This window comes from Heterodontus francisci, chromosome 30 (genome assembly GCF_036365525.1).
Source record: "Heterodontus francisci isolate sHetFra1 chromosome 30, sHetFra1.hap1, whole genome shotgun sequence".
NCBI lineage: Eukaryota > Metazoa > Chordata > Chondrichthyes > Heterodontiformes > Heterodontidae > Heterodontus > Heterodontus francisci.
In genome coordinates, this window is record NC_090400.1 from 1649604 (window position 1) to 1666627 (window position 17024).

A 17024-nucleotide genomic window follows, 5' to 3' on the forward strand; every position below is an offset into this window, starting at 1 on the left:
TGTACAGTGCTGTTCTATGTCCTATGTTAGTGGTGAGTGCTGCTGCTGCACCTCTGACCACAAAACCTGGCCCATTTGTAAAGAAAAAATACTGGAGAAATTCATGGAATTAAAAGCAGACAAACCCTGACCTACATCCTGGGAAGAAGTGGCTACAGAGACAGATAGTGAGTGCACCGGTTTGATCTTCCAAAATTCCCAAGATTCCAGAACAGTCCCTGTGGATTGGAAAGTAGCAAATGTAACCCTGCTGTTGAAGAAAGGCGAGAGAGAGAAAACAGGGAATTGTAGGCTAGTTAGCCTGATAGCTATAGTAGGGAAAAGTGCTGGAATCTATTATTAGGGATGTGGTAACAGGGCAATCATATAACAATTAGGCAGACCCAACATAGATTTATGAAAGGGAAATTGTATCTGACAAATGTATTAAGAATTTCTTGAGGATGTAACGAGCAGCATGGATAAGGGGGAGCCACCAGCTGCAGGGCAGTTTGGCAAATTGGATCCAAAATTGGCAGGAGGCAGAGGGTAATGGCCGAGGGTTGTTTTTGCGAGTGGAAGCCTGTGACCAGTCGTGTACCACAGGGATCGGTGCCTGGACCCTTGCTGTTTGTAGTGTACATTAATGATTTAGACGTGAATATAGGAGGTATGATCAGTAAGTTCTCAGATGACACAAAAATTGGTGGTGTAGTGAGGAGGAAAGCCTTAGATTACAGGACGATATTGATGGGCTGGTAAAATGGGCGCAGCAGTGGCAAATGGAATTTAATCCTGAGAAGTGTGAGGTGATGCATTTTGGGAGGACTAACAAGGCAAGGGAACATAAAATGGATGGTAGGACCCTAGAAAGTACAGAGGGTCAGAGGGACATTGGTGTACTTATCCATAGATCACTGAAGGCAGTAACACAGGTTAGGAAGGCATATGGGATACTTGCCTTTATTAGCTGAGGCATAGAATATAAGAGCAGGGAGGTTATGATGGAGCTATAAAACGCTAGTTAGGCCACAGCTAGAGTACTGTGTACAGTTCTGGTCACCACACTATAGGAAGGATGTGATTGCACTGGAGAGGGTGCAGAGGAGATTCACCAGGATGTTGCCTGGGCTGGAGCATTTCAGCTATGAAGAGCAACTGGATAGGCTAGGGTTGTTTTCCTTAAAGCAGAGAAGGCTGAGGCGGGACCTGATTGAGGGATACAAAATTATAAGGGGCATTGATCGGATAGATAGGAAGAAACGTGGTAGCACTGCAGCCTCACAGCTACAGGGACCTGGGATCGATTCTGGGTACTGCCTGTGCGGAGTTTGCAAGTTCTCCCTGTGACCTCGTGGGTTTTCGCCGGGTGCTCCGGTTTCCTCCCACAGCCAAAGACTTGCAGGTTGATAGGTAAATTGGCCATTATAAATTGCCCCAAGTGTAGGTAGGTGGTAGGGAATATAGGATTACTGGAGGGTTAGTATAAATGGGTGGTTGTTGGTCGGCACAGACTCGGTGGGCTGAAGGGCCTGTTTCAGTGCTGTATCTCTAAATAAAATAAATAAAATAAAATAAAAACTTTTTCCTTAGCGGAGTGATCAATAACCAGGGGGCATAGATTTAAGGTAAGGGGCAAGAGGTTTAGAGGGGATTTGAGGAAAGATTTTTTCACCCAGAAGGTGGTTGGAATCTGGAACACACTACCTGAAGGGGTGGTAGAGGCAGGAACCCTCACAACATTTAAGATGAGCACTTGAAATGCCACAGCATACAAGGCTATGGGCCAAATGCTGGAAAATGGGATTACAGTAGATAGGTGCTTGATGGCTGGCACAGACATGATGGGTCGAAGGGCCGGTTTCTGTGCTGTATAACTATGACTCTATGACTAGGGCATTTGGACTTTCAATAAGCATTTGATAAAATGCCATGTAAGAGGTTATTACACAAAATTAGGACTCATGGGATTGGATCTTAGTATGGATGTAGTACTATATACTCCTTACCTAAGGAAGGATATTCTTGCTTTAGCGAGAGTGCAATGACAGTTCATGAGACTGATTCCTGGGAGGTATACAGTAAATGGCAGAACCCTTAGGAGTATTGAGAGGCAGAGAGATCTGGGCGTACAGGTCCACAGGTCACAGAAAGTGGCAACGCAGGTGGATAAGGTAGTCAAGAAGGCATACGGCATGCTTGCCTTCATTGGTCGGGGCATAGAGTATAAAAATTGGCAAGTCATGTTGCAGCTGTACAGAACCTTAGTTAGGCCACACTTAGAATATTGCGTACAATTCTGGTCGCCACACTACCAGAAGGACGTGGAGGCTTTGGAGAGGGTACAGAGGAGGTTTACCAGGATGTTGCCTGGTCTGGAGGGCATTAACTATGAGGAGAGGTTGGAAAAACTCGGATTGTTTTCACTGGAACGACGGAGGTGGAGGGGCGACATGATAGAGGTTTACAAAGTTATGAGCGGCATGGACAGAGTGGATAATCAGAAGCTTTTTCCCAGGGTGGAAGAGTCAGTTACTAGGGGACATAGGTTTAAGGTGCGAGGGGCAAAGTTTAGAGGGAATGTGCGAGGCAAGTTTTTTTTTTTTACACAGAGGGTGGTGAGTGCCTGGAACTTGCTGCCAGGGGAGGTGGTGGAAGCAGATACGATAGCGACGTTTAAGAGACATCTTGACAAATACATGAAAAGGAAGGGAATAGAGGGATATGGGCCCCGGAAGTGCAGAAGGTGTTAGTTTAGGCAGGCATCAAGATTGGCGCAGGCTTGGAAGGCCGAATGGCCTGTTCCTGTGCTGTACTGTTCTTTGAGGGGCTTGTCCTATGAGAAGAGATTGAGTAGACTAGGCCTTATTCACTACAGTTCTGAAGAATGAGAGGTAATCTAATTGAAACACAAAATTCTTAAGGGGCTTGACAGTGTGGACGTTGGGAAGATGTTTCCCCTTGCTGGGGTGTCTGGAACACAGGGTCACAGTCTCAGAATAAGGGGTTGGCCATTTAGGACTGAGATGAGGAGAAATCTCTTCACACAAAAGGTTGCAAACCTTTGAAATTCTCTCATGGAGGACAGGAGTGGATACATTGAGTATATATTGACAGTTTTTGGATACTAAGAGAATTAAGGGATATGGCGATAGGACAGGAAAGTGGAGATGAGGTAGAAGTTAAGCCATGATCTTTTTGAATGGTGGAGCAGGCTCATGGGACCGAATGGCCTACTCCTGCTCTTACTTATTTTTTCATGCTACGGTGTGAGGGTAGGAACAGAAGACATTGCAGTTGATTCTCTGGCTAAGACTGGATAGATAAGAATGGAATCAGGAGAGACAAACCCACCCAGCTGGAATACAGGGAGAAGTGTTGGAGGAAGATGGTGTGCTCAATTGCTGCAGACAGGTCGAGGAGGATGAGGATGTCATTTGTAACTTTTACAAGACCTATTCCAGTACTGTGGCAGTGGCAGAAACCTAATTTGCAGGATTTGGGACTTTGGAGAGGAAAGGGAGGTTGGAGATTGGATGATAGTTTGCAAGGATAGTAGGGCCAAGGGTTTGTTTTGAGACGACAGGTGATGATGGCAGAATAGGAGAGGGGGACAGTATCAGAGAGAAGAAAACCATTAACAGTATCAGCTAACTTGGGGACCAAGAGGCAAGTTGGATGGTCAGTGGTTTGATGGGAATAGGGTGGATCTCCTGGACAAGACGAGCTTGGAGAGGGAACGAGGCGAGTTAAGAGAGAAACGAGAGAAAAATTGGCGTTCAGGGTCAGGGTAGTGGGGAACCTTAGAGGAAGTCTGGCCCGCTTGTCTAGGGAAAGGGAGCGAAGCGGCAGAGGCAGCTGATCGGATGGTCTTGATCTTAGTGACAAAGACATTCACAAGCTCCTTGCACTCGTTAGTCTTGGAGGGGAGGGTGGAGGAGAGAGGGGAGAGGGGTTTAAGAAGACGGATTGCAGTAGAGTCTTCGCATTCGAGGATGATCCTGGAATCGTGAGCAGTTTTAGCAGATGTGAGCAGGACCCAATATTGCTTTATGTGGTCCAGCCAGATCTGGCAGTGGATGGCTAAACCAGTTTTCTGTCATAAATATTCAAGTCTGCGTCCCTTGGACTGAGGGAATGGAAATGAGGGCCATAGAGGGGAAATGACCAGGGCGAGAGAATGTAATGGTTTTAATGGGGATTAGGGCATTAAAAGGTGGGCGCAAGGGTGTGGCTGAGCATATTGGTAGCTGCAAAAATGTCAGTGGCTAGACAGTTGGGATTTTGAAAGTACCGTTGTAAGTGACTTGGAGGGGTGGAAAGAGTTTTCTCTCGGAGTGGACCAGAAGAAAGCAGGGTTGGGAGGTGAAAGCGAGTCGAGATCAATACAAGGAAGTGATCAGAGTTGGCCTTATCTGTGATTGATATGATGGGAGTAGCAAAGCCATATGAGATGGCAAGGTCAAGGGGATGGCCATAAATATGGTTCAGAGAGTTTATATGAAGGGAGAGATTAAGGGAGAATAGAGGGCAGTGAATTCAGAGGAGGGGGAACATGATGAGTTGAAATGTAGGTTGAAATCACCAAGGTTGAGAAGTTTCTTGGTGCAGAGACTATAGGAGGAAAGCAGAGAAGATGTCTCAGTTTGAAACTTGGCCTTCTAGTACTTGAGTGTGGGATAAAGAACAAGCATTTTAAACGAGAGGCGAGAGGACTACAACACAATGAGATGCTTAAAGGAAGGAGAAAGTGTCAGAGGAGGAGGAGGACGACTGTCCAATGTGCAATTTGGTGATAAGAACCACACCACCACCGCGATGGTCTGGGCAAGGCAAGTGGTGGAAGGTACAGCCAGGTGGGGAGGCTTCATTCAGGAGGAAGTTCTCATCACACCTCAGCTAGGTGGTGGCATAATCATCCACAATAACCTCAGATGGTAAGGGCCTTGTTCACAAGTGAACAGACATTGTGGCAGGAGGTGCAGACAGGAGCGGTGATAGGTAAGCCAGTGTTAGTGGTCAAAGACTCAGCACTGGGAGGGGTGAGTTGGATGGGAAGGAGACTGCAAGATTAGCAGGCACACTGTGTGGGGGAAGGTGGCAGGAGTGTAAGATGGGACAGTTGGTGTTGCTGTTCGTAAGAAGGCAGTGCTGAGTGCCTCGGGGGCCCTTTGGAGAACGCCAAGAGAGATACACAGGGAAAATGTAGGATTATCTAGGAGGGAGTCAAACCTGGGATGGCAGCAGGAGTAGGAAGGTTGACGAGCTGAAGGGTTGGGATAGAAATTTGGGAGGATAAAGTACACGAGAGGAGAGAAATGAAAGGATGATAACATGACAGAGGAGTAAAGTGATGATACAAAACGAAACAAAAACCAATCCCCTGAAACAGTACTCCTTCAGCGACTGCTAAAGCTTTTTGTAAGACACTTACTTGTGATGGCAGCAAAATGGTTGAGGCCACAACTGATTCGGTCAACTCGGACCTGAGGTGTGAACTCAGACCAGCCAAACAGCGTTGATGGGATCATCTCCGGCACTGCAGATTCAGATAGACTACAGCCTTTACCTAGAATTCCATAACCCCAGACAAACACATTGCCTTCCCCTGCAATTGACAAAATAGTACAAGTTAATTCTTTGAAAATTCAGCTGTGGGTGTGCAAACAAGTCAGGATCTTCCATGAATGCTTTCAGATAATTAGCAACAGAAGGGAATTGCAGATTCACTGAGAAACTGATAACTGTGTAGAGTGAAGCATTCCTGGGGGGTTTAAGGGCCAGTAGCTCAGTGTGTAGCACTCTTGCTTCAGCCAGTAGGTAGCGAATTTAAGCCATCTCATGGTGGTATTTGCAGTGCTTTCTGGATTTTCCTACATGAAAACAACTCAATGGTAATTTGGTTGGATGTCTACGGATGTTACTTATATAGACTTTCAGGGGGCCTTCAATAAGATTATGAAAGGGAATTCATGCTTGACAAATCTACTAGAATGTTTTGAGGATGTATCTAGTAGGATAGATAAGGGAGAACCAGTGGATGTGGTGTATTTGGACTTTGAAAAGGCTTTCGATAAGATCCCAGATAAGAGATTAGCGTGCAAAATTAAAGCACATGGGATTGGGGGTAAGGTACTGACATGTATAGAGAACTGGTTGGCAGGCAGGAAACAAAGAGTAGAATAAATGGGTCTTTTTCCAACTGGCAGGCAGTGACCAGTGAGGTACCACAGGGATCAGTGCTAGGACCCCAGTCAATCACAATATATATTAATGATATAGATGAGGGAATTAAATACAATATATCCAGTTCGCAGACGACACGAAAATTGGTGGTGTCGTAAATAGTGAGGAGGAAAGCCTTAGACTACAGGACGATATAGATGGGCTGGTAAGATGGGTGGAGCAGGGGCAAATGGAGTTTAAACTTGAGAAGTGTGAAGTGATGCACTTTGGGAGGTCTAACAAGGCAAGGGAATATACAATGGATGGTAGGAACCTAGGGAGTACAGAGGGTCAGAAGGACCTTGGGGTGCTTGTTCATAGATCACTGAAGGCAGCAGGACAGGTAGATAAGGTTGTTAGGAAGGCATACGGGATACTTGCCTTTTTTAGCTGAGGGATAGAATATAAGAGCAGGGAGGTTATATTGGAGCTGTATAAAACGCTGGTTAGGCCACAGCTGGAGTACTGTATACAGTTCTGGTCACCACACTATAGGAAGGATGTGATTGCAATGGAGAGGATGCAGAGGAGATTCACCAGGATGTTGCCTGGGCTGGAGCATTTCAGCTTTGAGGAGAGACTGTATAGGTTAGGGTTGTTTTCCTTGGAGCGGAGACGGCTGAGGGGAGATATGATTGAGGTATACAAAATTATGAGGGGCATTGATAGGATAGATAGGAAGAAACTTTTTCCCTTAGCGGTGTGGTCAATAACTAGGGGGCATAGATTTAAGGTAAGGGGCAGAAGGTTTAGAGGGGAGTTGAGGAGAAATCTTTTCACCCAGAGCATGGTTGGAATCTGGAACACACTACCTGAAGAGGTGGTAGAGGCAGGAACACTCACGACATTCAAGAAGTATTTAGATGAACACCTGAAACGCCATAACATACAAAGCTACGAGCCAACTGCGGGGAAATGGGATTAGTTAGGACGGGTGCTTGATGGTCGGCACAGGCGCGTTGGTCCGAAGGGCCCGTTTCTGTGCTGTAAAACTCTATGACTCTATCCAAGTTTGCAGATGACACAAAGCTGGGTGGGAGGGTGAGCTGTGAGGAGGATGCAGACAAGCTTCAGTGTGATTTGGACAGGTTGAGTGAGTGGGCAAATACATGGCAAATGCAGTATAATGTGGATAAATGTGAGGTTATCCAATCTGGTGGCAAAAACAGAAAGACAGATTAACTGAACGGCGATAGATTGGGAAAGGGGGAGGTGCAGTGAGACTTGGGTGTCCTTGTGCACCAGTCGCTGAAAGTAAGCATGCAGGTGCAGCGAATACAAGCCTAATCGACCCAATCTCTCTTCATACGTCAGTTCTGCCATCTCAGGAATCAGTCTGGTCAGCAGTTAAGAAGGCAAATGGTATGTTGGCCTTCATAGCGAGGGGATTAGAGTACAGGAGCAAGGATGTCTTGCTGCAATTATACAAGGCCTTGGTGAGACCACATCTGGAGTATTATGTACAGTTTTGGTCTCCTTATCTGAGGAAGGATGTTCTTGCTATGGAGGGAGTGCAGCGAAGGTTCACCAGACTGATTCCTGGGATGGCAGGACTGACGTATGAAGAGAGATTGGGTCGATTAGGCTTGTATTCACTAGAGTTTAGAAGAATGAGCGGGGATCTCATAGAAACCTACAAAATTCTAACAGGACTGGACAGACTAGATGCAGGAAGAATGTTCCTGATGGCGGGGGTGTCCAGGACCAGGGGTCACAGTCTAAGGATAAGGAGTAAGCCATTTAGGACTAAGATGAGGAGAGATTTCCTCACCCAGAGAGTGGCGAACCTGTGGAATTTTCTACCACAGAAAGCAGGGGAGGCCAAATCATTAAATATATTCAAGAAAGAGTTAGATATAGTTCTTAGGGCTAATGGAATCAAGGGATATGGGGAGAAAGTGGGAACAGGGTACTGAGTTTGGATGATCAGCCACAATTATATTGAATGGCGGAGCAGGCTCAAGGGGCCGAATGGCCTACTCCTGTTCCCATTTTTCTATGTTTCTATGTTCCACATAGAAACTGTTAAAAATGAGAGTGCATTGATAGGCAACTTATTGACATGGGTAGGGAATTGGTTAGGGGGTAGGAAACTGAGTAGGAATCATGTGTATGTACTTAAACCGGCAGGATGTCCTACAGGGATCTGCATTGAGGCCACAACTTCTCACTACATTTATCACTGTCTAGGATGAAGGAATAGAGAGCCATATATCCAAGTTTGTTGACAACATTAAGTTAGATGGCACAGTAAGTAGTGCAGAAGGGAGCAGAAAGTTGCAAAGGGACATTGATCGATTAAATGAGTGGGAAAGCTGTGGCAGATGGGGTTCAGTGTGGGGAAGAGTGAGGTTATCCACTTTGGACCTAAGAAAGACAGATCAGAATATTTTCTAAATGGTGAGAAGTTGGGAACTGCGGATAAGCAGAGAGATTTAGGGGTTCGTCTTCAGAAACCACTAAAAGCTAACGGACAGGTACACTAAATAATTAAAAAGGCCAATGGAATGTTAGCATTTATCTCAAAGGTGCTGAATACAAAGGGGTGGAAGTTATGTTCCAGCTGTACAGAGCCCTGGTGAGACCCCATCTGGAGTCCTGCATTCAGTTCTGGGCACTGCATCACGGGAAGGATAAACTGGCCTTGGAGGGAGTGCAGTGCAAATTCAGCAGGATAACAGGGTTAAAAGTGTTAAATTATGATGACAGGTTGCTTGGATTGGGCTTATATGTCCTCAAGTACAGAAGACTAAGGGATGACCTAATTGTGGAGCTAAGATGATTGAAGGATATGATAAGGTAGAGAGATTATTTCCTCTGGTGTGGGAGTCCAGAACAAAGGAATCGATCTTCAACTTAGAGCTCAGAGGTGATGTCAGGAAGCACTTCTTCACAGCATAGGAATAGGAGTAGGCCATTCAGTACGATCATGGCTGATCATCCACTTCACTGCCTTTTCCCCACATTATCCTCTTATCGCTTTATGTCATTGGTATTTAGAAATCTTTCAATTTCTGCTTTAAACATACTCAGTGACTGAGCTTCCACAGCCCTCTGGGGTAGAGAATTCCAAAGATACACAACCTTCTGAAAAAAAAATTTCTCCTCATCTCCGTCTTAAGTGGCTTCCCCCTTATTTTGAAATTGTGTCTCCTGGTTCTAGACTCCCCAACCAGGGGAAACATCTTACCTGCATTTACCCTGTCTATCCCTTTAAGTATTTTGTAGGTTTCAATGAGATCACCTCTCATTCTTCAAACCTCTAGAGAATACAGGCCCAGTTTCCCCAATCTCTTTTCTTAGGGCAGTCCCACCATCCCGGAAACAAGTCTGGTGAACCTTCGTTGCACTTCTTCTATGGCAATAATATCCTTCCTAAGGTAAGAGGACCAAAACTGCACACAGTACTCCAGGTGTAGTCTAACCAAGGTTCTACACAATTGAAGCAAGACCTCGCTACTCCTGTACTCAAATTCTCTTGTGATAAAGGCTAACATACTATTAGCCTTCCTAATTGCTTGCCGCACCTGCATGTTAGCTTTCAGTAATTTATTGACAAGGCACCCAGGTCCCTCTGTAAATCTCTTCCCATTTAAGAAATACTCTGCACATCTATTCCTCCTACCAAAGTGGATAACCTCACATTTTTCCACATTATATTCCATCTGCCACATTCTTGCCCACTCACTAAGTCTGTCCAAATCCCCTTGAAGCCACTTTGCATCTTCCTCACAACACACATTCCCACCTAGATTTGTGTCATCCGCAAACTTGGAAATACTACATTTGGTCCCCACATCCAAATCATTGATGTATACTGTGAACAGCTGGGGCCCAAGCACTTATCCCTGCAGTATCTCACTAGTTACAGCCAGCCAATGCAAGAATGACCCGTTTATTCCTACTCTCTGCATTCTGCCTGTTAAACCAATCCTTAATCCATGCCAGTATATTACCTCCTACCCCATGCGGTTTAATTTTGCTAACCAACCCGTGGGGGACTTTATCAAAAGCCTTCTGAAAATCCAAATATACCATGTCCACTGACTCTCCTTTATTAATTCTGTTAGCAACATCCTCAAAAAACTCCAACAGGTTCGTCAAACATGATTTCCCATTCATAATTCCATGCTGATTATGCCCAATCAGATTATTACCCAAGCGTTCATTTGTCACATCCTTTAGAATAGATTCTAGCATTTTCCCAACGACTGATGTAAGGCTAACAGGTCTGTAATTCCCTGTTTTCTCTCTCCTTCCCTTCTTAAATAGTTGACTACAGCAATTAATATTTATCACAATGTTAAAAGGGTACCAAGACTTGAAATAAGTTGACTCAACACTCTATGATGAATTTATCTCATATATACTGTGCAAGCACAGGAACTTCATGCTACTCAGCACATTCAGCTACCCCTCAGATATTCAAGCAGTCCATGCCCATATGAGCAAGACCTAGACAATATTCAAGCTGATAAGTGCCAAGTTACATTTGTGCCACACAAGTGCCAGGCAATGATCATCTCCAATAAAAGAGAACTTAACCATTTCCCCTTGACATTCAACAGCAGTACCATCACTGAATCCCCACTATCAACATCCTGGAGGTTACCATTGACCAGAAACTGAACTGGACCAGCCACATAAACACAAATAAATAAATGGCTACAGCAGCAGATCAGAGGCTGGAAATTCTGCGACAAGTAACTCACCTCCTAACTTTCTGAAGCCTGTCAGGAGTGTGAGGGAATACACTTCACTTGCCTGGATGAATGCAGCTCCAACACCACTCAGGAAGCTCGACAACATCCAGGACAAAGCAACCCACTTCATCGGCACCCCATTCATTACCTTAAACATTCACTCCCTCCATTACTGATGCACAGTGGCAGTAGTGTGTACCATATAAGACACATTGCAGCAACTCACCATGCCACCTTCGACAGCACCTTCCAAACCTGCAACCTCTGCCACCTAGAAGGACAAGGGCAGCGGATGCATGGGAACACCACCACCTGCAAGTTCCCCTCCAATCCACACACCATCCTAACATGGAACTATATCACCGCTCCTTAACTGTTGCTGGGTCCAAATACTGGAACTCACTTCCTAACAGCACTGTTGGTGTACCTGCACTCCAAGGACTACAGCCGTTCAAGAAGGCAGCTCACCACCACCTTCTCAAGGACAATTAGGGATGGGCAAAAAATGCCAGCCTTGCCAGAGATGCCCACATCCAATGAAACGAATAAAAAAAGATTCAATAAGATCATGACTGATGTGACTGTGGCCTCAGCTCCACTTTCCTGTCTGCCCCTCAATAACCCTTGACTCACTCGTTGATCAAAAAATCAATTTAACTCAGCTTTGAATATATTCAATGACCCAGCCTCCGCTGCTCTCTGAAGAGAACTCCACAGACTAATGCCCCTCAGAAAAAACATTTCTTCTCATTTCAGTCTCAAATGGGAGACCCCCAATTTTTAGACTGTATCCCCTAGTTCTCCCCGTCCCCACCATCCCACAGGGAAAACATCCTGTCAAGTCCCCTCAGGATCTTATATATGTTTCAAGAAGATCACCTCTCATTTTTCTAAACTCCAGTGGGTATAGGCCCAACCTGTTCAACCTTTCCTCATAAGATAACACCTTCATCCCAGGAATCGAGTGAACCTTCTCTGAACTGCTTCTAATGCAATTATATCCTTTCTTAAGTAAGGAGACCAAAACTGTACACGATACTCCAGATGTGGTCAACTAAGGCCCTGTACAGTTGTCGCAAGACTTTCCTACTTTAATACTCTATTCCCCTTGCAATAAACATCAACATTCCATTTCTCTTTCTAATCTCCTGCAGGACCTGCATATTAACCTTTTGTGATTCAGGACACCCAGATCCCTCTGTATTGTAGAGTTATGCAGTCACTCTCCTTTCAAATAACCATAGAACCAAAGAAAAGTTACGGCACAGAATCTAATCCCACCTTCCAGCACCTGGTCCGTAGCCTTGCAGGTTACAGCACTTTAGGTGCAGGTCCAAGTACCTTTTAAATGAGTTGAGGGTTTCTGCCTCCACCACTGATCCTGGCAGTGAATTCCAGACACTCACCATCCTCTGGGTGAAAAAGTTTTTCCTCATGTCCCCTCTAATCCTTCTACCGATCATTTTAAATCTGTGTCCCCCACCCCCCACCCCGGTAATTGACCTCTCCATTAAGGGAAACAGGTCCTTCCTGTCTACTCTATCTAGGCCCCTCACAATTTTGTACACCTCAATTTAGTCACCCCTCAGCCTCCTCTGTTCTAAGGAAAACAACCCTAACCTTTCCTCATCGGTGCAATTTTCAAGCTCTGGCAATATTCTTGTAAATCTCCTCTGTGCTCTCTCCACAGCAATTATGTCCTTCTTGTAACGTGGTGACCAGAACTGTACGCAATACTCCAGCTGTGGCCTAACCAGCATTTTATACAGTTCCAGCATTACATCCCTGCTTTTGTATTCTATACCTAAGCCAATAAAGGAAAGCATTCCATATGCTTTCTTCAACAGTTTATCTACTTGTCCTGCCACCTTCAGGGACCTGTGGACATGCACTTCAAGGTCTCTCACTTCTTCTACCCCTCTCAATATCTTCCTGTTTATTGTGCATTCCTTTGCTTTGTTTGTCCTCCCCAAATGCATTATCTCACGCTTCTCTGGGTTGAATTGCATTTGCCACTTTTCCGCCCACTCAACCAAACCATTGATATCATTCAGGAGTCTACAGCTATCCTCTTCACTATCAACTACACGGGCAATTTTTGTGTCATCTGCAAATTTCCCAATCATGCCTCCCACATTTAAGTTCAAATCAATAGCATATACCACAAACAGCAAGGGACCCAACACTGAGCCCTGTGGAACGCCAGTGGAAACCACTTTCCATTCCCAAAAACATCTGTCAACCACTACCCTTTGTTTCCTGTCACTCAGCTAATTTTGGATCCAACCTGCCATATTCTCCTGTATCCCATGGGCTTTTAATTTTTACCGACCAGTCTGCCATATGGGACCTTGTCAAATGCCTTACTAAAATCCATGTAAACCACATCCACTGCACTACTCTCATCAATCCTCCTTGTTACTTCCTCAAAAATTCAATTAAGTTAGTAAGACATGACCTTCCCTTAACAAATCCATGCTGACTATTCCTGATTAATCCATGCCTTTCTGAGTGACAGTTTATCCTACCACTCAGAATTGATTCTAATAATTTGCCCACCACTGAGGTCAAACTGACCGGCCTATAATTATTTGGCCTATCCCTCGCACCCTTTTTAAACAATAGTACAACATTCACAGACCTCCAATCCTCTGGCATCTCGCCTGTATCTAGTGAGATTTGAAGATGATCCTGAGAGCATCCGCTATTTCCTCCATGGCTTTCTTTAACAGCCTGGGTTACAATCCATCTGGCCCTGGTAATTTATCCACTTTCAAGGATGTCAGACCGTCTAGTACTTCCTCTCTCATTATGCTTATTATATCTAATATTTCACACTCCTCCTCTTTAACTACAATGTCTGCATCATTCCCCTCCTTTGTGAAGACAGAGACAAAGTACACATTAAGAACCCTGCCCACATCTTCTGCATCCACGCATAGGTTACCTTTTACATCTCTGATAGGCCTTTAGTTATCCTTTTGCTTTTTTTTGTGACCGTCATAAGCTTTCTTTTTCTGCTTTATCTTACCCTGTAAGCTTCCAGATAACCAGGGGGCTCTTGCTTTAACAATAACACCCTTTTTCTCTGTGGGGACATGTCTACACGGTACCTGTGGAATCTCACTTTTGAATGCCTCCCACTGGTTTGCCACTGATTTTCCTTCAAGTAGCTGTACCCAGTCCACTTTTGCCAGATCACCTCTCAGCTTCATAAAATTTACCTTCCCCCAATTTAGAATTTTTACTCCTGTTTTATCTTTGTCCTTTTCCATAATAATGCTAAATCTAACTGTATTATGGTCGCTATCTCCAAAATGGTCACCCACTGCTACTTCATCCACTTGCCCAGCTTCATTTCTTAAGACTGAATCTAGAATTGTGTCCCCTTTCGTTGGGCTTGTTACTTGCTGGCGAAAAAGTTTTCTTGAATGCAGTTCAAGAATTTTGTGCCCTCTGTGTCCTTCACACTATTTGTACCCCAGCTGATATTAGGGTAGTTGAAATCCCTAACTATTATTGCCCTATTGTTTATGCACTCAGAAATTTGCCTAATATTTGTTCTTCTGTCTCCCTTTCACTATTTGGGGATCTACAATACACTCCTAGTAGTGTGGCTGCCCCTTTTTTATTTCTGATCTCCACCCATATTAGTCTCATTTGATGAATCATTTCGCATATCATCCCTCCTCACAGCTGTAATTGATTCTTTAACCAATAATGCTACACTCCCTCCCTTTTTATCCCCCTCTCTATCCTGCCTGAAAACTCTATATCCAGGGATGTTCAGCTGCCATTTTTGCCCCTCTTTAAGCCAAGTTTCCATTATAGCAATGATATCACGCTACCACGTGTCTCCGCTCCGCTCAGTCCACAAGCAGGACCCTGAGCTTCCGGTTGCTTGCCATTTCAACACTCCCCCCTGCTCTCATGCTCACATCTCTGTCCTGGGATTGCTGCAATGTTCCAGTGAACATCAACGCAAGCTCAAGGAACAGCATCTCATTTACCGATTCGGCACACTACAGCCTGCCGGACTGAACATTGAGTTCAATAATTTCAGAGCATGACGGGCCCCCCATTTTACTTTTATTTTTAGTTATTTTTTCTTTTTTTCTTTTTTACCTTTTTTACTACTTTTTTTTCATGTTTATTTCATTTCATCTTAGTTTGTTCAGTTTGCTTACCCACTGTTTTTTTTCATGTTTGCACTTGCTGCTGTTCAATCTTCAGTCCGTTAACACCCTATTTGTACTAATGCTTTGTCTTTCAACACATTAACATATTGTTTGCCTTTGCTCCATGACCTTTTGGTCAGCTATGTGGCCTTGTCCAATCTACACCTTCTCCTTTGTTATCTCTTGCCCCACCCCCGCCTTACTTGCTTACAACCTTTGACATTTCTAACATTTGCTAGTTCCGAAGAAGGCTCACTGACCCAAAACGTTAACTCTGCTTCTCTTTCCACAGATGCTGCCAGACCTGCTGAGTGGTCCCAGCATTTCTTGCTTTTATTTCAGATTTCCAGCATCCGCAGTATTTTGCTTTTATATTACTGCTATGTGTCTATCTGTGCCCTCAGCTCATCGGATTTATTTGCTATACTCCTTGAATTTAAATAAATACCTTTTAACACTGCCAAATCCATATGCTGCACACTTTTTAACCTTTGCTTCTTCTTTCTTTCAGAGTCACTCGCTAATTTTCTGGCTCCCGTTCCCTGCTCTGAATTTGTCCTATCTGAAATTGCCCTCAGGTTCTCATCCCCCTACCAAACTAGTTTAAATCATCCCAAAAGACACTAATATACTCCTTTTCTATTCTTTCGGACAAGTTTACATTTTCTCGTGTTATACTCCATCTGCCAAACCACACACTTAACTGATCTAAATCCCTTTGTAGTCTCTATGCCCTCTTGACAGCTTACTTTCCTACCTATCTTTGTATCAACAAATTTAGCAACCATACATTTGGTCTCATCATCCGTCATTGATATAGATTGTAAATAGTTGAGGCCCCAGCACTGATCCCTGTGGTACTCCACTAGTTACAGCTTGCCAACCCGAAAATGTCTCATTTATCCCTACTCTTTGCTTCCTGTTAGCTAACCAATCCACTTCTACAGTTGACCTTTATCCACCTTGCATGTTACTTCCTCAAAAAACTCTAATAATTTAGTCAAACATAATTTCCTTTTCACAAAACCATGTTGACTCTGCCTGATTGTATTATGATTTTCTAAATGTCCTGCTATTACCTCCTTAATAATGGAATCTAGCAATTTCCCTATGAGGAAAACTAGGCTAACTGACCTATAGTTTCCTGCTTCCTGTCTCCCTCCTTTCTTGAATAGAGGTGTTAGATTTGCAATTTTCCAATCTGCTGGGACCTTTCCCAAAACTAGGGAATTTTGAAAGATATAACCACTATATCTGCAGCCACTATTTATTTTTTAAAAAACACCCTAGGATGCAAGCCATCAGGTCCAGGGGACTTGTCAGCCTTTAATTCTAATAGCTTTCCCAGTACCTTTTCCTTAGTGATTGTGATCGTTTTAAGTTCCTTTCTTTTACCTCTTGATTTTCAAGTATTCTTGGAATTTTTTTGTGCCTTCTACAGTAAGACAGGTACAAAATACCTGTTCAACATTTTCACCATTTCCTTGTTTCCCATTAATTCCCCAGTTCACCCAGTCTAAGGGACTTTAATTACTCTTTTCCTTTCTAAATACTTGTAGAAACTCTGTTTTTGTATTCCTCGCTAGCTTTCTCCCATACTCTAATTTCTTCCTCATTTTTTTTTAGTCATTTTTTGCTGGTTTCTAAAATCTGTCCAAGTTTGGGGCATGAAAAATCACTGGCAGACAAGATAAAGGAAAATCATAAGGCGTTTTATAAGTATGTTAAGGGCGAGAGGATAACCAGGGAAAAAGTGGGGCCCATTAGGGATCGAAGAGGCAATCTGTGTGTGGAGCCAGAGGACATAGGTGAGGTTTTGAATGATTACTTTTCATCTGTGTTCACTATGGAGTGGGACGATGTAGGTGTAGAGATCGGGAGGGTGACTGTGATATACTTGATCAAATTAGCATTGAAAAGGAGGAAGTATTAGCTGTTT

General features: G+C 44.1%; 1 protein-coding gene across 3 annotated transcripts in view; it reads right to left on the reverse strand.

Annotated features, from left to right (window-relative positions):
- Positions 1 to 17024, reverse strand: part of rcc1l (RCC1 like) — an 89241-nt gene that overhangs the window by 33119 nt on the left and 39098 nt on the right. For all 3 annotated transcript variants that reach the window (XR_010968729.1, XM_068010017.1, XM_068010018.1), the window contains exon 8: positions 5414 to 5587. Coding sequence is in view for 2 of the 3 variants with exons in the window: in XM_068010017.1 (XP_067866118.1) it covers positions 5414 to 5587 (174 nt within the window). In the remaining variant the exon portion in view is untranslated. The remainder of the gene's footprint in view (positions 1 to 5413; positions 5588 to 17024) is intronic.